Raw genomic sequence first — 23161 nt, 5'->3', positions numbered from 1 at the left:
AAAAAAAATCATCAAATTAGGTGGTTTGGTTTCAGTGACATTAATGAAGAGCGGTTTATGTTTTGTCCCTGCACTTTATTTGATTGATTTATGTCATATTCAAATGCAATTTTCTTGACGTCGCCAACAATAACAATAATAGTGGCTTCCAATATAGCGCTCATATCCATCACTCAGTGACGCTAAATGCACTTCAACATGCAGTATTTTCCTGCAAGGTATGTGGGACTATGTTTGAAGTACGAGACCTACTCCTTACATAGCACCATGTAATGGTTTACAAGGTGCTGTGGCACAATATGCTGCCAATCACACCAGGAACACCGGGGCAAACCCCTTCTCTTTTCGATAAGTTACTGGGTTCTTTTAGGTGCATTACATAACACATGGGACCAACAGCTTAACGTCCCATCCGAAGGACGAAGCCACAGTTGAGTCTCTTGCTTAAGAACATAAGTGTCATGACTGGGGATTCGAACCCACACTCTGCTGATCAGAAACACCAGAGTTTGAGTCCGGTCCTCTTTAAGGTTCAAACAGTTTTGTTAAAATGATGATTACCAATGCTGTTGGTTGTTTTAACTGAATGTTGTGCTTCTTATTATTTAGGATTCGTTGTTCTTTCTACATGACTTTTTCACCAAAGTGTCAGCAGAGACATCTAAGGTCTCCCGTCCAGGTAAATATCTCTATTCAACTTACATCTCAGGTTTAACAGGGAGAGGAACAACATGTCAGTGTAAACAAAATGTCAGTACAACATGTCAGTATGAAACCTACACATGTCTTACCTTACTGTGATATGATGACATGCAACATTTCTACATGAAACCTTTCTCTCATGAGATACAGCAAATTGTTAGTTTATACTTTGTTTCTGATCTATACAAGTACAACTAGTAAGACACCTTTGCCAAAAACACTGAGTTTAAGGACTCTGAATCTTTTATAGAATAGAATTAGCTGTTGCAAACAACTTACCTACCAAAAGGACCGATGGTGTAAACTTTAAAAAAATAGTTAATGGCCTGTCGTTTCCATCCTTTCGAGAAAGACTCTGCTAGGGTTGACACGACAGGCCATTACCTATTTATTGTACTTTGTTCATGTCAATCTTTATATTTTAATTTCAGTTTTTTATTACTTTTGCTTACTCATATTTGATAACTTGCTGTTCTTTTCTGTCAGAAACCAAAGAACACATAACTCACTATGCAACAACTCCCACCCAAGCCCAGACTGCATCATTGGAACCTAGAAGCCAGAGTTCACCTCCTGGAACTGTGGAGCAGTGGCTGGCAGATGGGATGGAGGAAGGGGAGGGAGAAGGGCAGGCAAACAGCTGTATGTATGAGGCTGAATATGGGGTTATCCCAAACCCACAGGATCCAGTGTCGGGTGTGACGCTAGAGTCCCATCAAGTACCAAGCTTAGTGGCAGCAGAGGGTAATCCAAAAGGCACTGCTACTCCAATCTTCTTTAGGTGAGTTTAAAGAAAGGAAATATCCATACATGAATACTTGAATGATCCTTAGGATAATAAGGAAGGAAGGCTAGTATACAAATATTGACTACTTATAGTGCTACAGTTAGAACTATGGCACATGAGGTGATCCCCTGAGCGTTCGCCTCTGTAAAATTTAACGCTCGGGGGATCACCAAGGGTGTCATACTTTAAACCATAGCACGAGTAAAAAGTTGTCAATATTTGTTTTATACCACACAATACATACCCGAACCAAGGATTTTCTGCAGTCATCTTTTTATGGGAATTTACTATTAGACAGCTGGAGCAAATGACAACATTAATAGAATAATACACAGTCATGATATCTGAAAAGGGTGACGGACTATTGTATCCTTGTCACACACACGTTTGCGCTAGTGATACACAGACTGATTGGGTGTGCAGCATGTCATGCCACGCTGTACGCTATAGACTAAAATAGACGTGTTGGTACTGCGCAGCACGGTATAGTACCCTGGTTGCTGATGATAAAGTACCCTGGATGCTAATGGGATAGTACCCTGGTTGCTAATGGGATAGTACCCTGGTTGCTAATGGGATAGTACCCTGGTTGCTAATGGGATAGTACCCAGGTTGCTAATGGGATAGTACCCTGGTTGCTAATGGGATAGTACCCTGGTTGCTAATGGGATAGTACCCTGGTTGCTAATGGGATAGTACCCTGGTTGCTAATGGGATAGTACCCTGGTTGCTAATGGGATAGTACCCAGGTTGCTAATGGGAGAGTACCCTGGTTGCTAATGGGATAGTACCCTGGTTGCTAATGGGATAGTACCCTGGTTGCTAATGGGATAGTACCCTGGTTGCTAATGGGATAGTACCCAGGTTGCTAATGGGATAGTACCCTGGTTGCCAATGGGATAGTACCCTGGTTGCTAATGGGATAGTACCCTGGTTGCTAATGGGATAGTACCCTGGTTGCTAATGGGATAGTACCCTGGTTGCTAATGGGATAGTACCCAGGTTGCTAATGGGATAGTACCCTGGTTGCTAATGGGGTAGTACCCTGGTTGCTAATGGGATAGTACCCTGGTTGCTAATGGGATAGTACCCAGGTTGCTAATGGGATAGTACCCTGGTTGCTAATGGGATAGTACCCTGGTTGCTAATGGGATAGTACCCAGGTTGCTAATGGGATAGTACCCTGGTTGCTAATGGGATAGTACCCTGGTTGCTAATGGGATAGTACCCTGGTTGCTAATGGGATAGTACCCTGGTTGCTCATCGGATAGTACCCTGGTTGCTAATGGGATAGTACGACTTCTAGAAAAACTAAGAAATATCATGTGACGCGCTTTAAACCAATCACACTGCAGAATATTTTAAGGGGTGTTATAAAGAAAAAAAGGGAATTCGAGTTAACCAGTCCCTTAATATTTCTTGAATATTTAATTTCTCAGGTCATTTGTATTTTCCCCCGATGTACCAATCAAGCTGGACTATGAAGGCAAGAGAGTTGACATGGAACAGGTGAGGGATAGTAAAAGTCGAATCCAATGTATTTCTGCTGTTTGTTGTAGCCCTCACATTTTGATTAAACCACTCACTGATAAAAAGCAGTATAATTTCTCAAGGAAAGGCAGCTTGTAGGAATGAATGTACATGTAGTTCATATATGATTTGATCACAATAACCCCCTTTCAACCAAGATCTCCATCCTTCTGTTTTTTTTTTAAACATCTGATTGAGCTATGTCGAAGCCAAAAGCAGGTTTTGGAAGCCCTTTTTCTGTCAAGATTTTGATTTCTTGTTCCAGGGTACATTGATTGGTCTACTCATAGGGTTGGGTCAACTAAACCATTCAGAGCTCACACTGAAAAGACTTCACAACAGACATGGGTAAGTCAAAGTAGAGTCAATTTATTTGATAAACTAATAGTGGGGCACCAGTCACGTCAATGATAAGGCCAAATATATAAAAAAAATTAAGAAATTGATCTTCCCAACCCGCATCCTTTTTTGAAGCCGCATCCTTTTTAAACAAATTTTTAATTTTGATTTGTCGTAAAAGAAACTTTGTATTTTTAATTCATCTTTACAAAAGGACTGGCCTAGGGACTTTTCCTGAATCTAACAGGGGCGGACCCCAACCCGTGTAACCATCTGTTTCATAAACCAAAGTGTGAGTTAAAAAAAATCATTCACACAATCCTGCACATGGGATCAAAAATATTGCGTTTTCCATCTTGACGTACAATGTCTGTGTGTGTCGCCGGTTCGTGCATTTGTGTACTGTGTGTTTGTGTGCATTGTGTTTTGTGTGATCGTGAGCCCGTCAGCATTTTGCGGTACCTTTAAGGAATCTTTTTAGTATAATATTCCTGTTAACCTGGGTCTTCATGCAACAAATATATATAAAATAACCCCTATAAATAAGCCCACTCTTCTCTTACCTCTTCAGTCTCCTGACGATGACTAGAGCAAGCTAGTCGAAACGTTGAGACCAATTCAGAACTGACTCCGTGGCAGTACAGTTAATTACGATCTTATAAGCTAAAGTAGTAGTCCAGTCTATTTTCTATACCATCCACCCTGGTAATAGTTAAAAAGCAGGACAGTTCTTTTCAGAACTGAGAAGTCTCCCGAACCTCCGATTATCTACTCTGCGGCAGTAGAATAAAGCAGGACAGTTCTCTAAGAACAAACTCTACCTGGCAAGTAGATACACACATGGTGTTACCGCAAACCAAATATACATTGATACCTCACCATGCAAGTACTTAAATCCTATATATATATAAAATAAGTTCAAACTGAAGAATTGATGGCCTCTTCGAATTAAAATACTTGGCAGCCATTTTGGAAAAAACAAATTATCTCATCCTCTTTTTGAAAAAATCCGGACGATCAACTTTTTTATTTGGCCTAATGGTATGTTTGATGTTGACCTATTTCTACTTTGGCAAGGTTTTCTTGTTTCTCTGTATTTGGGCATACAGCTAAGCAGATGAAAGTGAAAGTTTTGATTAACTGAGGATACTTTTGATTTTGACAGCTTGCTTGGTATTGATAAGCTGATACTTTATGCTGTGAATGAGTGGGCCTTGGATATCAAGAAGACACAACTACCTAGTCTCCTGGGAGGAGTGGGACCAATGCATTCCTTCGTCCAACTGGGTATGTGATCGAACACACTCTTATCATTCATACACTCATTCAAGCATTCCTTCGTCCAACTGGGTATGTGATTGAACACACTCTTATCATTCATACACTCATTCAAGCATTCCTTCGTCCAACTGGGTGTGTGATTGAACACACTCTTGTCATTCATACACTCATTCAAGCATTCCTTCGTCCAACTGGGTGTGTGATTGAACACACTCTTGTCATTCATACAGTCATTCAAGCATTCCTTCGTCCAACTGGGTATGTGATTGAACACACTCTTATCATTCATACACTCATTCAAGCATTCCTTCATCCAACTGGGTGTGTGATTGAACACACTCTTATCATTCATACAGTCATTCAAGCATTCCTTCGTCCAACTGGGTGTGTGATTGAACACACTCTTATCATTCATACACTCATTCAAGCATTCCTTCTTCCAACTGGGTGTGTGATTGAACACACTCTTGTCATTCATACAGTCATTCAAGCATTCCTTCGTCCAACTGGGTGTGTGATTGAACACACTCTTATCATTCATACACTCATTCAAGCATTCCTTCGTCCAACTGGGTGTGTAATTGAACACACTCTTATCATTCATACACTCATTCAAGCATTCCTTCGTCCAACTGGGTGTGTGATTGAACACACTCTTGTCATTCATACACTCATTCAAGCATTCCTTCGTCCAACTGGGTGTGTGATTGAACACACTCTTATCATTCATACAGTCATTCAAGCATTCCTTCGTCCAACTGGGTGTGTGATTGAACACACTCTTATCATTCATACACTCATTCAAGCATTCCTTCGTCCAACTGGGGGTGTGATTGAACACACTCTTATCATTCATACACTCATTCAAGCATTCCTTCGTCCAACTGGGTGTGTGATTGAACACACTCTTATCATTCATACACTCATTCAAGCATTCCTTCGTCCAACTGGGTGTGTGATTGAACACACTCTTATCATTCATACACTCATTCAAGCATTCCTTCGTCCAACTGGGTATGTGATTGAACACACTCTTATCATTCATACACTCATTCAAGCATTCCTTCGTCCAACTGGGTGTGTGATTGAACACACTCTTATCATTCATACAGTCATTCAAGCATTCCTTCGTCCAACTGGGTGTGTGATTGAACACACTCTTATCATTCATACACTCATTCAAGCATTCCTTCGTCCAACTGGGTGTGTGATTGAACACACTCTTATCATTCATACACTCATTCAAGCATTCCTTCGTCCAACTGGGTGTGTGATTGACACACTCTTATCATTCATACAGTCATTCAAGCATTCCTTCGTCCAACTGGGTGTGTGATTGAACACACTCTTATCATTCATACACTCATTCAAGCATTCCTTCGTCCAACTGGGTGTGTGATTGACACACTCTTATCATTCATACACTCATTCAAGCATTCCTTCGTCCAACTGGGTGTGTGATTGAACACACTCTTATCATTCATACACTCATTCAAGCATTCCTTCGTCCAACTGGGTGTGTGATTGAACACACTCTTATCATTCATACACTCATTCAAGCATTCCTTCGTCCAACTGGGGGTGTGATTGAACACACTCTTATCATTCATACAGTCATTCAAGCATTCCTTCGTCCAACTGGGTGTGTGATTGAACACACTCTTATCATTCATACACTCATTCAAGCATTCCTTCGTCCAACTGGGGGTGTGATTGAACACACTCTTATCATTCATACACTCATTCAAGCATTCCTTCGTCCAACTGGGGGTGTGATTGAACACACTCTTATCATTCATACACTCATTCAAGCATTCCTTCGTCCAACTGGGTGTGTGATTGAACACACTCTTATCATTCATACACTCATTCAAGCATTCCTTCGTCCAACTGGGTGTGTGATTGAACACACTCTTATCATTCATACACTCATTCAAGCATTCCTTCGTCCAACTGGGTGTGTGATTGACACACTCTTATCATTCATACACTCATTCAAGCATTCCTTCGTCCAACTGGGTGTGTGATTGAACACACTCTTATCATTCATACACTCATTCAAGCATTCCTTCGTCCAACTGGGTATGTGATTGACACACTCTTATCATTCATACAGTCATTCAAGCCTTAAGTTGGTTGTCATGGTAACTTTTACATTTGTCATTCTTTGCAAGAATCTTTCTGTGTTGTAATTATTCAATGGATATATTTCAATTGGTTGGTACAGTTCAAGGTCTAGTTGACTTAGTACGTCTACCTATGGAGCAATACAAGAAAGATGGACGCTTAATGAGAGGTTTTCAACGAGGGGCCAGCTCATTTGGGACTTCTACAGCAATGGCTGCAGTAGAACTCACCAATAGAATGGTCAGGATACTCCAGGTAATAATTTGTGATGTTTCATCCATTATTGACACATATTAAGATAAGATTGACAACTATTGAAACTTTAGCTGAGCACAATGATTAATACTTGCTGTTTCCAAAATACCTGCTGACAAAGACCTGTATGTTAATTGGGAGTGAAACTGTTGTCCTCTTAGACTGCAGCAGAGACAGCATATGATATGGTGTCCCCTGGACCAAGTGTTTCCAACCGAGCCATAACCTACGGACCTTTTGGTCAGTCTAGACTAGCCAGACAACCAACGGACTTCAGGGAGGGCATGGCTAATGCATTCAACGTTGTTAGAGAGGTGAGTATTAAACACAAAGATCTGTTCTACATGTATTTGATGTATAAATTTTTTTGTATTTGAACAGTTCATCACAGTGTAGGCCGAGTGGCATGATGGAGTAGGTTGCCATTGTGTATATATTTATACAAAATATTGAGTTCATAAAAAAAAATAACCAAAGTCCTGCCTAGAAACCTGTAGGTTTGACGGTACAAATATCAACTTGCTTTATCTTCTGTTTTATTTTTTGTCCCAAAATATTTTTGGATTTAGTTATAGTTGGTGTTTCCGGCCATCCACCAATTCGTTAAGTTTTTGTATCTTTTTTTTCTGATTATACATCTTTACAGCTCAAATCTAATTGGTTTAATACATGAATATTGTGAGCATTTTGATCTCAGAACTACTGTTTTAAAAGTCAAAAAACATCAGAGCCTATGCACTTACTTAGATCATAAACAACAATTGCGTCACTGTGGCAAGGACCACTTGGTCATTTTGTGGGGTTGACTTGGTCACTTGTAAACATGAGATGCCTCTGACATTCACAGAACTTTTACTCCCCAAGCATTTCTTGCTCTGTTCTTAAAAAAGGTCAACCTAAAGAATGCCCTCCTGTGACATTAATATCTTGAACCTATTCAGATGGGTCGTCTTAAAGAAACACAGTTTGTTGATACCAAAGTCGTTTTTAAAAGTTTCTACAAACCCATACTTTGTATCATAATGTCTTCAGCTTACAGACGCAAGACACTTTATCTCTGCTCTTATATTTCTTGGCATTTTCTTAGGGTTTGGAGGATGCAGCTGCTGCCATTGTTCAGGTTGCTAAGGAGGAGCATGAACATAAGGGTGTGTCTGGGGCAGTGGGGGGTATTTTAAGACAGATCCCTCCCACGGTTATTAAACCCCTGATTCTAGCATCGGAAGCTACATCTAGTGTCTTAGGAGGAATGAGGAACCAGATGTTACCAGATGCTCGGAAGGAGGATGCTGACAAGTGGCGATCAGACCAGAATAAGTGAGACTTGGGGACAGAATATATAGCAGTTTGATTAATACAGATAAATCAAATCTCATATTAAACCAGTTTAAGAGAAAGCACAGTGTTGGCGCACCATGGCATCAACACATTGAGCAGTGTACAATGTAAAACTGTTTCTCTTCTACCATTGATTCAAAGACAGTATTAGATTAAAGGAACACGTTGCCTTAGATCGGTCGAGTTGGTCTTTGAAAAGCGTTTGAAACCGTTTTTTATAGAATGCATTCTGGTTGGAAAGATATTTTAAAAGTAGAATACAATGATCCACCCAAATTTGCCTCGAAATTGTGTGGTTTTCCATTTACTTAACGAACCAACACGGCCGGCCATTTATATTTATGGGAGTCAAAAATTTGACTTCCATAAATGGCCCACCGTTTTAGTCGACGAGGTAAAAGGAAAACCACGCAATTTCGAGTGATACTTGTGTGGATCATTATATTCTACTTTTACAATAGCTCTATAATCATGTATGCATTTCATAACAAGCGATTACAAATGCTTTTTAAAGACCAACTCGACAGATCGAAGGCAATGTGTTCCTTTAATAACAGTTGATGTTTTTCTACACACCAACCAGCTTGGAGACACTTGTAGTAGCACTATTTAAATATCTGTATGAGCTCTGATGATTCTGCAAATGTAACAACTCAATGTTTGATATAACTTAAACTTATGCTTAAACTGTCTTCACTAATATTTGCCAAATGTTGAACTGGTACAGGGCAAGCAAAGCAAAAGCAGAACTTGGTCATTATTTCTAATATTTTATCAGCATATCAACCAACTGTTTTGGGGGAAACATTTTTAAATGTTAACTTTTAACCCTTAAAAAAAAACCATTGATGGTAGTTTGGGTTCCTAGAGGCCCTCCCTGTATGTTTAAGGATGTATCTACCTGAAGGTGCATGTATGGAAAGATAACATGACAAGTACTAACATAAACCTTACTAGAAAACCTCCCCACAGTTGTCCAATAGGTCTTGATTGAATAAGAAGTCATTGAAGCTGCTTCCTTGCCTTTTAAGAGTAGCAGGGATAGATCCACTCCCTGCCTCTGATTTAATAGATGCCTGTAACTAACCAATTATGTACTGATGCACCATGACAAGTACTTGTATTGGGCAATGAGTATTTATATTTATGGACTCTTTGACTGAAATCAACTGAAATGAAGGGATACGTTCAGAATTTTCATAAAGGCTTTTCTGTTATAACTTGATTTAAATTGAAGGCGTGAAATTTGAGTGTTTTTTTTTATTGGGACTGCACTATCTGGATTTGGAGAAGATGGGTTCAAAAAAGGATCAAGTAAAAGTCATGTCCCCAGTTAACAATTTCTGATGTTTCCCATTTTAAACAAAACAAAAGTCCTATTTATACTTCCAGACATTCTTACCAGAAAATTGTGTCAAATCAGTAGCCCTGTCTGAGTGTGTGGTGATTTTACAAAAATGAATGGTATTTAAAGGGAAAGGTACGTAGCAGTATTTCAGAAAAAAGGTTGTGGTGTTAAACTAAAGTTTGGTTTTTAATTAAGTGGGTATAGGAAAAGGTGCAATATTACTGAATTGCCAAAGATACAAAGTAAGATTCATTCATTGAGAGAGAACATTGTGATTTCAAGCTCCTATAAATGGAAAGAAGATGTAGCCCTGGGAGCCTTAGATGGACCTACCAGGTCAATCAGTTACTCTAAGAAATGTACACATGCTCAAAACAAAGCTCAAAACAATGCAACATTTACATTAATAGTTCTTGGAAAACAAGCCAAAGACTTGATTGGAGTCTACAAATACAAATGCATTGGTACACTTTGTTCTTGTGTCTTTTTAATAAACAGAACGAAAATAAAAACCCTTCCACAAATGTGTGATAAGTACTGCTAACTAAAGAAGTAAACTTACTGTATGCTGTCAACAGCACACAAACTACATAATTTTATTAATAATAATAATAATCAGGCCTATTTTCAAAGCTTGTTTGCTGTAAGGTCAAATTTGAAAATGGAAAAAGCAAACTATTTTGACTTAAATATTTGTATGACTCTTTGAAGCAGTCACTACAGTTTAGAATAACATTTCAGAGCAACTCTCAAATTAACGTGTACATGTACCGTTTTCATAAGGGATGCAATTTAACGGAAACCTTCATTTCACACAAACTGGCTTCAGCATGCCACAAAAACAACAAAGTGTGTTTCCCTTGTACAATTTACTCCTGAGACTTGCAATGTTTAACTTGCTTACAAGACTTGAGGTTTCATTTAAAGTGTCCATTGTGTCGAGTTGCTAACAATGTCCATGTTAAAATGAGGGAATACACACTTGTTACACTCTACACAAACCTGTGGTACCTTTGGAGCCTAAAGTTGACCCTAGTGTGATATTGTATGTGTCGACTTACCAACATGATGTCTTTAAAATGCTTCATGTTTGTCATGGTTCCTGATTGCAAAGAAAAGAAATCTTGAATTTTATCATAGAAACATTGGTAAGGCTGTTATTATTCTAGACTATCGTGATAAAGGTGTGGCTGATGTACATTAGTAGATATGACTTTCCAAACCTGTCCTCCAGTGTGTAACAGTTTAGAAGGATACAATCTTTGGATACAAACTGATTTATCTTCCCCATGAATTTAAATTCATGTATTTAAAGAAACACGTTGCCTTGGATCGGTCGAGTTGGTCTTTAAAAAGCGTTTGAAACCGTCCGTTATAAAATGCATATGGTTAGAAAGATATTTTAAAAGTAGAATACAATGATCCACACAAATTTACCTCGAAATTGCGTGGTTTCCCTTTACTATGCGAACTAACACGGCCGGCCATTTACGGGAGTCAAAAATTTGGCTCCCATAAATAGCTGACCGTGTTAGTCGACGAGGTAAAAGGAAAACCACACAATTTGAGTGATACTTGTGTGGATCATTATATTCTACTTTTAAAATATCTCTCTAATCATATGCATTTTATAACAAATGGTTTCAAACTCTTTTTAAAGACCAACTCGACCGATCCAAGGCAACGTGTTCCTTAAAAGAATAACAATTAAATCCTGTCACATCACAGGCCTGTGTTTTTGAGCAACATTTACTCAGAATTGGCATTGCCATGGTGGAAGCTTAGACTGTTTTTTAAGGTAGAAAAAAAGCTCTTTACTCTTTAATATGTTCTCTGTGACTGCTGTTGTGTGATAAGCAACAGCCCTTAAATATGGTGTGCTTTGCGGACAAATAAAACAATTAAAAAAATAATAAAAATGACAAGGAAATGGACAATGTTTATAACAATAAATAAAGGAGTTTATTAACACAAACCTGTGTAAAGCAATGTCACTAAGGGCGAGTACAAATACGAGTTAAATGCTTTTCAAAATAAAGTGATGTTTACAGTGATTTGGATCCACTAATATAAGAAGAAATTAATTCAGCTCAGGCTTGTTCAGGAAGATGGATTCCTATGGCCAACTATGGGCGGAGCTTAGTAAAACATTTTGAATTGTTACAAAAACAAGTGTTACAGTAACTGGGGCCTTTGAATGTGAAACAGTGAAATTACTACACATGTTGTGTTCTCATTTTTACAGTACAGTATTATTTATTCTTATCCAATCACATAATTGAATCTGGTACAAACACAATCTATTGACATTGTGAGTTTGAATTCTCCTTCACCTGGGGCGCAAGAAATACCTGAATACTTCAAACCAAATTGCCAACAAAATGACCTTTTAATATTCTCCTTCCAATAGAAATGAAAAAATTGTCATTTAACCTACATATCACAGCCAATTTCCTGAAGATGCTGTTGCATTATATGATTCCCCACACACCTTGACATATCATCAGTTCAGTTATCTTTGCCTTTAAAGACACTGGACACTATTGGTAATTGTCAAAGACCAGTCTGTGAAAAAACCCTGTGAAAATTGAGCTCAATTGGTCATCATGGCTCCATGTCAATAACATTGCCATCTTCTGGCAATAACAGTGAGCCCATATCTCCAGTGTGCACAGAAACGTGTCAATATAATGCAAAGTATGAAGCAATGTTAAGGTTTTTTTAATTACATTTTTCGTAAATATGTTTGTTTCATTAACATAAAATGTGCTCTGTTCTTAATGCAAATTAATACATGTACATTTTTACAGCTTAACAAATATTTTTAATTATACTTATTCACCCATAATGTGATAAATGTGTGTAAATAAGAAAATGTGCTAGATGGTTATTAAATAATGTACACGTACAACCAAATAAATGTTCATGATTTTTATTCAAAATGGAATGTAATAAGTTTACTTGACAAATAAATATAATCCTCAATTTTGGAGATGTTAGATTTAAGAATCTAGCCAGCTGAGGGCTTGATCCTGTTGGTAAAGTCATTGTGTCACATTGTGTGATGTAAAGTCATTGTGTCACATTGTGTGATGTAAAGTCATTGTGTCACATTGTGTGATGTAAAGTCATTGTGTCACATTGTGTGATGTAAAGTCATTGTGTCACATTGTGTGATGTAAAGTCATTGTGTCACATTGTGTGATGTGGGTGTGGCTAACAGGAATTACATGTACATGTACATCACATACAAACGGGATAGACCATGTGACATGATTTGTACACAGCTTTTAAAGGGTCTGGGTACTTAATGTACAATAAAACACAACATCGTCAGATTAACATAAAACGTACACAGTTTGAAGATGATGATAGTAGAAAGCTTCCCTTAAAATATTACTTACTGAGGTGTTGTAGTTTTTGAGAAATGATAAAACAATGTCACCAAAATAATTTTCGTCTCGGTTTTAGCATCTTAAACATATATCTAAACTGGTTAACTCAATTTAAATGCTAAAATGTTTTCTTCTCACTGAGACGAACATTATTTTTGTGACTTGTTTTACTCGTTTCTAAAAACCTCAGCAAGTAATATTATCAACTTCAAAGTTAATGTAAATCTATGGACATTTTGTTTTGTGTCCTACAAAGAGTAGCCACATCCTTTAAGGAAGGAAACATTGAATATTATGAAGACTGCACTGTCTGATATTGATCAACTTTTGATATGATGGTCGAGGGCAAATCTCAGAACTTAAATTTATGTGGAAATTGTGCGATAAAGGCCCGAGCTGAAGGCTGAACCCACAGCCACGACCCTGCAAGGTTTTAAACAGGCGTTTAAGAATGAGTCGCTAGTCTTTTATTCACATTTATATAAATGGGAATAAATATGTGCTTGGCTGGTTTTAAACACTCTGTTTAACACCGGTAGCAGTCTGGATGCGATAATAACCTGAGCCGGAGGCGAGGGTAGTTATCAGCATCCAGACTACAACCAGTTTTAAACAGAGTGTTTAATACCGGCCAAGTACATTTTTATTCCCAATACCTTTTCGGTAAAACAAAAAACAAAAACAAAACGCAAGATTATAATTGTTTAATAATTTCTTTCAGCAAAACACCCCTCCAGCTATGAAATGGTAAGGCCCTTTGGTAAAAACTCCTTATAAGGATATTGCGTGATGTGGCACAGGTGTTGCAAGCCGTTGCTCTCGACCAATAGGAATGAATAAACTGTCTTGTAAGCACAGGTGCAAGCTTGCGTGTCAAGCCCATGTTTAAACACTTTATCAGCCGTTTACACACACCTGCATGACATACTCTCAACCAATCAGAATAGATAAACTGTCTTAAGCCCTGTTCGCATTGGACTTAATTTGGGTTAACTAACCGAGCCAATGGGTAACTTACCCATTTTAAGTCCAATGTGAACAGCCCAGGATGTTTTCCTCCCAGGTAACTTACCCGACCCGAATGGGTAGTTTAATCGAGCCAAAGGCGCCCAAGAAAATTTACCAGGTCAGTTTAAAGGAACACGTTGCCTTGGATCGGACGAGTTGGTCTATAACTGAGCGTTTGTAACCGTTTTTATAAAAAGCATACGGTTCGAAAGATGTTTTAAAGGTAGAATACAATTATCCACACAAGTTTGCCTCAAAATTGCGTGGTTTTCCTTTTACTGCGCGAACTAACACAGTCGGCCATTTATGGGAGTAAAAAATTTGCAACTTTAACTTAAAATATGATTCCAGTTTCAGACTAAGCTGGAGTTGAGTGTATACACAGCAAAACAGCCCACTTTGAACAGCCTCTGGATTGTATTTGCACTGTACAATCTACTGGTACTCAACATCAGAGTGCTCATCAAGGTCTATATACAAGCTGGAGATGCAATATCAGAAGACCCTTGTCTTGGATCAGAGATGAGAACTTGTGTTGAAGATGACGTTTGAGATTCAAGTAGGTCTTGAGTTGTTTGGACATTAACTGGTTGACTACCTTGTGTTTGGATCATTTCTATGTTGAATGGATCCATACTTGGGCAGCCCTGAAAGTCTTCCGGGTATGGACCATCTCCTGGAGAAGAATACTCGTTGAAAATCTGTTGACAGGGTTTAGAGTAAGTAGGCAAGTACTGGGGTTGGAGGTAGCGCTGTGAGGGTAGGGTACGCTGTGTGGCATCAACTAAGTTAGGTTGATTACCATGGGATCTCCCAACAATGGGGAGTAGTTGGGTCTCTGATACTGTGTGACAAGTTGTAGATAGTGGGATGACTGGCTGTGGATGATAGGAAGGCATGGAGTGCTGGTTGATCATGTCCCAGTTGTGTATGCTGGTCTGAGATGCTCCAGGGTACCTCAGGGGGAAGTACTGATAGGGATATCCTTGAGGGGGGTTCAGATTATCTTCAAAGTAAGTAGGTTCTTGTGTGGAATGGCTGGTTGGATGGGGGTTGCTTCCATGGTTTGTTAAACAGAACTGGATATTCTGTTGCTGGTAACTTACAGTACAGTTTTGTTTAGGCCAATCTGCAGATGAGAGCATGTGATGATGTTGTCTGTCTGTCTGGTTGGACTGGTTCATCCTCTGTGAGCTGAGTGTTGAGTACCAGGGCTTGATGTGATGATGCTGTGCTGTCAAATCTAACTGGGATTCAGGCTGAGAAGTTGGATAGACAAGGTTGTACTTCTGTTGAAGATTGGCTGTCTGAAGCTGTCTATCATTGAGCATGTGATCAGGAGAAGGATTGGCAACATCCACATTCTGGGCAGCTGTATGGGTTGACCAACATGTTGGCTTCAAATGAGGAGTAGGGGGCCTACTGCTACATTCATCATGAGTGAAAGTGGGTAATTTGCAAATTCCTTTGCTATCATCAGAGGCTGGGATACTACTGACAGAAGTGTGTGGCTTCTCTGATGTAATACTGGATGTATGCCTCTTTGATGTCTTTGGGTCCTTTTTCCGTCGATATCTCACACGGCGGTTTTGAAACCATGTCTGTTAATGCAAATGTTAAAAAGAAGAATGTTTAATTTATAGCAAACAAAAATCTGAGTAAGTAAGTGAACACGACAAGAAACAGCTATATTGTTTCTGCAAAGTTTAACTTAAGACACTGTTTTTCAATATATTGTGTACAGTAGATGAGAGTGGTGGAAGCCTATATAGCACTTGGAATGTAAGCATTATTTTTCTCATTTCTTCAGTTAAGTTTAACTTCTACCTGAGCTAGTTTTCTTTCAGAATTTGTTCAGAATTTACAGAGGCAACGAAGGCGATTGCCTCCATGTCCCCCTAGTCATTGCCTAGGTGCCCTTAAAATGCTAAGTAAATATACAATTCCCTAGTCATTGCCTAGGTGCCCTTAAAATGCTAAGTAAATATACAATTCCCTAGTCATTGCCTAGGTGCCCTTAAAATGCTAAGTAAATATACAATTTCCTGGTGTCCAAATTCCTCACGAATGCCCTTTACAAAAGAGAAAATGCCTGCCCTCATTACATTTAAAAGTATGTAATTGAAATTGTGTATTTCATACTATTCTTTTATACTACTTTGTGATTCATAATTGCAGATCAATGAATTGGGCCTGGATGAAAAATAAAAAGTGAACGTTCTATCGTCAGCGTTTTCACATAATAGTACCCTACGTGCTTAAAGATTTTTTTTACAGATTTTTGTACAATTTTGTTTACATTTGTGTTGATAATGCATGAAGACCTACAATTCCATGAAGTTTCAACGCTCAGACAGTTTTGCTTTTTTAATAAAGCTAATGACTGTTTTAAATTTTTGCACGATTGTGGCATTTTTTGTTTTCACCAAGTAGCACCCGACCCCTGTTTACCATTATAATGCACGGCACGCACTCAAATTTAAAGTGTGCCAGCCTGTGCCAGCGCGCTGACCTAGTTTCATAAAGTAGTCATCAACCATCTACATTGAGAAGTTTAAATGGAAAACCTTGAAGTTTTGTAGGAAAGCGGGTTTCTAAAAAGTGTTCAACTTCATAGGCCGTTTGCTCTGATTGGTATTTTTTGCTAGTATAGCAGTGCGTGCTTCTTCGTGAAAATGCTGTTGCTATGTCTAGTTGTCTAAATATCTTCTTTTTTTTCTTCTTTTTTAAAAGGGTCAGAAGAGAAGACAAAAGAAACATTTTGACTTTACAGCTACCTTAATATGATAACTTCCTATTTACTAACTCTGCTATCAGTAAGTGTTATAAATTGTGTTTGAAAATGAGTGGATATAAGAGATTGTATGAACTTTCAAAAGGTAAAACATTTGCTTATATAAACACAATATGCATGCTAACTAACTGCAAACAAAAATAAGACAAAACAAACCCTTATTTCTTAAAGCAGTGGACACTATTGGTGATTACAAAAAAAACTTATTGTGTAATGGGTAATGGAGAGTTGTTGATAGTATAAATCATTGTGAGAAACGGCTCCCTCTAACGTAGTTTTCGAGAAGAAGTAATTTTCAACAAATCTGATTTGGAGACCTCAGAATTAGATTTTGTGGTCTCGAAATCAAGCATCTGAAAGCACATTTCGTGTGACAAGTGTTTTTCCTTTCATTATTATCTCACAACTTCGACTACCATTGCATAGGTTGAGTTACACCAAGTGAGAAAACTGGTCTGACACAAATTCAGTTTTGTCTGTTTGAATACCAAAATTATTGTGTGTGTAGCACCCCGGGTCACGTGCGTAGGGCGTTGGCAATCGGTTTCACCATTCTGAGATCGATCGTGCCATTACATTCCAAACTCATTGAAGCATAATATCAAACTGCTGAAGCGTATACATAGTATATAAGCTAAAGGAATCTATGAGTCTCCAGTTCAGGTCTTTTTCAGTCGCTGAGTATACTTTAAAACATTTTATCAGAGTTAAACTAGTTTGTTACGACAAATTTCTAACGATGTCTATGCCCGAGCAACCTGGAAACTTGGACACTAACGCCTTATTTGAGAAGTTCCAGCTCTACTTTAACTCAAAATTCGAGGCACTATCAAATAATAACAAACCTCAGGACGACACCGAGCTGAAAGTAATAAAGAACAAACTAGAAGCCCGGGAGCTCTCGAAGCCCGGTAACTCGGCACAGTACGCTTTCTGCGGCGAGCTAGAGATTCTTCTCGGACGAATCAAGAAGTCACTTCTACAAAAAAAGCGACTTACAAGAAGTTTTTGATACCATCGTCGAAGCAGAAGATCTAATTACCGATCGCAAACAGAATATCAAGATCGCAGACTCAAGTAAAGCCGGCTGGGTAACTGTCCAGCACTTGGAAAGCGGTGGCAAGAAAGATCAGTCGACAGAGGTGCAAAAGAAAGTCCTAATCGCTGAAGAAGCAGCCCTGAAAGATTTGGAAGGAAGGAAGCTACAGAAAAGGTCTTCAAGCTTTCGTCAAGCCCAAGATGGGTCTTCGTACAAGCATTATTCTGCTGCTTCTGGTGAAAATAATTTTCGAGGTAAAACCCACTTACTGCGTTTTTCTTTGTCAAAGTTCAGAGTCGGCCGAATCCCGGCCTTATTCCAATGTTTTTCAATAAATTCGTAGAATATACTTGACTGCTTATCTGTGTGCTTATTTTGGTTGTTCATAAGGGTAAAACTGTTTTTCATGCGTATGAGCGTAGCGAAGGAGCATGAAATTACCAATAGTGTCCAGTGTCTTTAAAAAAACTAGTGAATTTGAATGTATGATTAAAGACAGTGGACACTATTGGTAATTGTCAAAGACCAGTCTTCTCACTTGCTGTATCTCAACATAAGCATAAAATAACAAACCTGTGAAAATTGAGCTCAATTGGTCATCAAGTTGTGAAATAACTATAAAAGAAAAAACACCCTGGTCACGGGAAGTTGTGTGCGTTTAGATGGTTGATATGATTATGATCTCATCATAAAATTAAAAAACTGTGAAAATTTGAGCTCAATCGGTCATCGAAGTTGTGAGATAACCAATAATTACCAATAGTGTCCACTGCTTTTAAGTTGATCAATTAAAAATGTGAGGTTGATAATTAGTGTACTCTTTTGAATATCATTGCAATAATTCAAATAATGTTTATACCAGTAGAGTTTGGGGAGAAATTCCACTGATGTATGAGAGCTGTTGTCTAAGAACAGAGCTTGGATATTGAGTGCTTGAGAATGTCATCTCTAGGAGCTCCATTTGATAATCTGTGAATACTGTCTTCTTCTTGCGAGTCGCTGGATATCTCTTTTTAGGCAGGCACTGATGGTAGGAAGGAGTAGGGGCTAGTCTAGGGGCAAGTTGTATAGCTGTAACAACCTTGCCAGTTTCTGCTTTACCTATACATGAACAACACCAATTAAATGAAGAAAAACAAAAATATAAATAACATAAAATATTATGAGTAGGGTAGATGGCCTTAGCTTTCGATCCAAACCGGACCTTCTTCAGAGGCATAAAACAAGTACAAACAAATACATATCCATTTATAGAAAAAAGACTGGAAAGGGATTAAGGGAAGGATGATAGGATCCAGGAAAAAGCAGGGAAAATTATAGCCAATCAAAAGTTCCATTTCAGAAACAATTTGGGGCAATGGTGGTACCAATGGCGAGGACAAAGGATGAAAGGATGGATTACTGGACCATAAAAGTTTCACTATAAAGTGATAAAAGCATTGTTCAATAACAATGCAGGGAAACATGAAATATTATATTTCCATGTGTAATGTGTTTAATCAAATGGATTGGGACTACGTTTTCCCCTTCATTATTCTCCTGTATCAGTTGAAAATGAGCCAGAGAGCCTGCATTATTTCTGTACATTCCTCTTGTTAACCCCTCCTAGCAAAGTCACCCCTAGCCTCCTTCACATAATTTATTTTATTCCTGAAACACCAAAAAGTACTTCAAAAATAACAATACAATTTTTACAATTTGTTTTTAATTCAAGGTTTGTTTTTAAAACATAAAGTTTGTTTGTTTGCCTTTATTAGGGCCTACTTTGTAAAAGTTTTGCATCGGAAATTCCAAGTTATTTTGGTTTTACCTTCATCAATGAAATATTTGTAATGACAAAGTATACCTTTGTATTTTGAACCGTTTGATTGTTTTAATCCTACACAATACAATCAATGTTAAATACAATTTATATACACCTTAAAAACAAAATGTAATTTGTTGACCCCAAATTGGTTGTTTTTAACAATATTTTCCCAACTGGTTGAGCAATAATCTAATCCTCTAACCTTGGCAACCAATCACATTGGCTGAACAATAAACCAATCAACTAACCAATATATTAGTCAACAATGGCCAATATCATTGGCTGCTTGGCAATCAATCAGATTGTTTGAGCAACAAACCAATTCTTTAACCAATTTATTGACAAAATGATTGATTGACACTAAGATTGATTGAGCCATCCACCAATTCTTCAAATATTACAATGGTCAACAACAGGATTGTTTCAGCAACTATATTAACCAATACATTGATCATCAATAACCATGCGTTTTCTTAATGCAAAATCAAAAATCAAATGACACCCAACATCCAAAGTCATCGAGACAACCTTCAACAAAATGGTCATCAATCAATCAGGATTGCTAATAAAGTAGCTGCTTAAGTTTTGCTCTGTTTTTTCTTTTTTCTTTATGAGGTTGACTTAACGAGGCTGGTCGCAGAAAGGCTATATATTTCGGTAAGTATTTGTGTGTAGCTAATATGATATTGTAGTTTAAGTGTTTGTAAAACTGTTGATTTAAAAATTAACAGATTTAATTATCAGGCTGGGCATTGGTAATTCCAACTTCCAACCAAACAGATTGTTGAGATTTAACCGGGATAAAGAATGGTTGAAAAACCAACCATTTCAGACTTAATTTCAGATTGGTTATTTAATGTTTGGTTGAATACATATCTACCAACATTTTGTGGTAAAAAGACCAAAGTAGATTTGTAAAAAGTAAACAATCTAGAGGGAGTGGTTGAAAAACAAAGTTTCGGATTGGTTTTATTACAAATATTTTGGTTGGACACATATCTATCTAAATTGGTTGAATTTGCCTCACTCGACTAGTTGTGATAACGTACTGTCGGGAGGAGGGGTTACGTTATCGCAACTACCATATGTGCACCTTGCAGTAAAAATGCCTGGCATTTTGTATCCTTTGGCAGACTAAGGCGCGTTATAAATAAGGGAATCAATGTGTGGTGAAGAGGTTTTCAACTAGTGGTTTAATCTCAACTAGGCCTGGTTCTTGATAATTTACCTAGACAAAGTCGATGTAAATTATAAAGAACCAGGCCTCGGCGGGTTTAAACCACTAGTTGAAAACCGATTCAACACACTTTGATTCCCATTCATAAATACCTTTTCGGTCAAAACATCATAACTTGTTGGTCAAAAAGTAAAATAAATGCAAAAATTATAATTGTTAAATGATTTCTTTCAACACAACACCCCTCCAGCTATGAAATGGTAGAGCCCTCCGCTGCCCTCGCGTAAACAACTCCTTATAAGGGAATGCTGTGGGCGTCGCGCGTATCGCGTGATGTACTGTGGCACAACTGTTTCAGCCATTGCTCTCGACCAATAGGAAAGAAGAAACTGTCTTATAAGAACAGGTGCAAGGTCGCGTGTCACGTCCATGAATTAACACTTTTTACCGGTCATTAACAAAAGGTTTATGCACAACCATGTGACGTGCTCTCCACCAATAGGAGTTGAGAAACTGTCTCGGGTATTTATGGATACGTTTTTTAAAAACATGTTTGTGTGGGTGCGGGTGTCCGTGTGTGCAGAATTCAGTGTTTTGGAGGTACATGTAGTGTTTCAACCACGGAGGACGCTCCTAGACCATGTAACTGGGGCGCTGTACTCCTTTTTCGAAAGGTTGTCCATGTCGGTCATATGACATGTTTCAAACAATTGTTCAACTCCATGTTTCAACCAATCTGTTTTGGGGTCTATACGAACATTACATTTCAAAAGGTAGTTCTAATGTACCGTTATCATGATAATTCGTTCTAAGCAATCCTGCCAGAGCAGTTTTCTTCCACACATATAGGAACAAGTTTACTGAGGCAATAATAATAATAATAATAATAATAATTTATTTTTACTATAGCGTCTTACAATGAAGATGATTGATTCGCCTCCATGCCCCCTGGTCATTGCATAGGTGGCCTTGAAATGCTCTACAGCAGAAATTTACAATTTCCTCATAAGAAGAGGGTGCCCTTTGCCTACTTCTAGAAACAATAAAGGTCCATGAGGACCCTTATAGATTCTAGAAGTACCCTTCACCAGGGAGATGATGCATCGGTGCCCTTGCACTTTTCAGAAACGATCCGAAGCATGCGGGCCTGCAATATTGGAATACCTAATATGAGAACTGATTCTGCAGAAACTTTTGTTTCAAAATTGCAATATTTTTAATCCCTTTCTGGTAAAACCACATTCCTTTATAGGGAATAGTTTAAGTTGAACATTATCAATTGTAGCAGCGCTTCTTAAAAAAGATTAAGCTGTTTTGCCATAAAACGGGGTGACAGTGTAAACAAATAGACAATTTTTGTTTTAACTTTGAATTGATAGGCCTACTCTTAATTTATAAAAAGTTCGTTTACCAAATGGTACTTGGAAATAAAAAGTATCAAACCTGAAAAACGTGTTTTGTCTTCGTTTGAAATACCCAACAGTGACACACCCTGGCAGGCACCACTGCTCTTTGCCTCATAATTAGCCGCTATTGCCGACTGTGTTGTCCCTGGTCTGTGCTCCCTGAGAAGATGGTGACCCTCGGTGGTGGCCAAGGGCCGAGGCTGGACTAGGGAGTCCCTACTGCTTGTTGCAGCTTGGGTTCTTCCCACTTCGTTTACCATGCTGACTTGGGCAAACTTATCATCCAATATGAGCTCACTGAGTTGATTTCGAGTATCGCTGGAGTCAAGAAACTTCTTTAACTCTGCAGACAAAAAAGCCTCGTATTCATCGGTCTCTTCATCTAGTAGTAGTAGACCGCTGAGAGGTTGGACTATGTGTTTTACTGCCATGTTCAGTTCAATCACATGAGAACATTCACAGTAGCAAAAGAGCACAAATGTATTACAAGTTACAGGAAATAATTAGCTTTTCAGTAGAAGATCAACAATAACCAATCCAAATATACTCTAAGCATTATACTCAGCATTGAGACTACGTTATCAATAGAGAGATTATAACGTTCCATTATAACTTGGCACCACTCATTACCGCGTGTGAAATGTTGCATCCATTCGGTGCTTTGCTCACTCATTGGACAATGTATTTTCGACACAAGCCAGTGATTGGACGATTCTTATTTGACGTGGGGCTTCTCAGTTGTCAGTTGTCGGCAAGAAATCGTGAGCCTTTTATGTCTTTACTATAGCTCCAGGAGGGCTGTTTTTTCTGTACTGGAACATTTTATTG

The 23161-nt window shown here is 38.3% G+C and overlaps 2 protein-coding genes across 2 annotated transcripts in view; one reads left to right on the top strand and one right to left on the bottom strand.

Annotated features, from left to right (window-relative positions):
* LOC117288099 (autophagy-related protein 2 homolog A-like) overlaps positions 1-8564 on the top strand; it is an 84310-nt gene extending 75746 nt beyond the window's left edge. The window contains exons 35-42 of the mRNA XM_033768802.1: positions 610-679; positions 1189-1483; positions 2929-2998; positions 3285-3367; positions 4524-4645; positions 6867-7021; positions 7183-7335; positions 8109-8564. Coding sequence (XP_033624693.1) covers positions 610-679; positions 1189-1483; positions 2929-2998; positions 3285-3367; positions 4524-4645; positions 6867-7021; positions 7183-7335; positions 8109-8342 — 1182 coding nt within the window. The 3' untranslated portion in view covers positions 8343-8564. The remainder of the gene's footprint in view (positions 1-609; positions 680-1188; positions 1484-2928; positions 2999-3284; positions 3368-4523; positions 4646-6866; positions 7022-7182; positions 7336-8108) is intronic.
* Positions 8565-14390: 5826 nt separating this feature from the next.
* LOC117291526 lies at positions 14391-22764 on the bottom strand. The gene is made up of 3 exons (XM_033773345.1): positions 22371-22764; positions 18803-19044; positions 14391-15711 (listed from the first exon to the last, which is right to left on the bottom strand). The coding sequence occupies exons 1-3, from the start codon at positions 22762-22764 to the stop codon at positions 14581-14583; spliced, it is 1767 nt and encodes a 588-aa protein (XP_033629236.1). The 3' UTR covers positions 14391-14580.
* Positions 22765-23161: the final 397 nt, after the last annotated feature.

The sequence above is a fragment of the Asterias rubens genome, chromosome 1 (assembly GCF_902459465.1).
Source record: "Asterias rubens chromosome 1, eAstRub1.3, whole genome shotgun sequence".
Lineage (NCBI taxonomy): Eukaryota > Metazoa > Echinodermata > Asteroidea > Forcipulatida > Asteriidae > Asterias > Asterias rubens.
The sequence above is the reverse complement of the archived record's forward strand: the minus strand, read 5'-3'. Positions and strand labels throughout refer to the sequence as shown.

Excerpts from the sequence above, each read along its gene's own strand:
- LOC117291526 (XM_033773345.1), bottom strand. The coding sequence starts at position 22,764 with ATGGCAGTAAAACACATAGTCCAACCTCTCAGCGGTCTACTACTACTA. Across the intron at positions 19,045-22,370 it reads AGACAAAACACGTTTTTCAG|GTAAAGCAGAAACTGGCAAG; the intron begins GTTTGATACTTT and ends GTTCATGTATAG. Across the intron at positions 15,712-18,802 it reads TTTCTCCCCAAACTCTACTG|ACATGGTTTCAAAACCGCCG; the intron begins GTATAAACATTA and ends TTGCATTAACAG.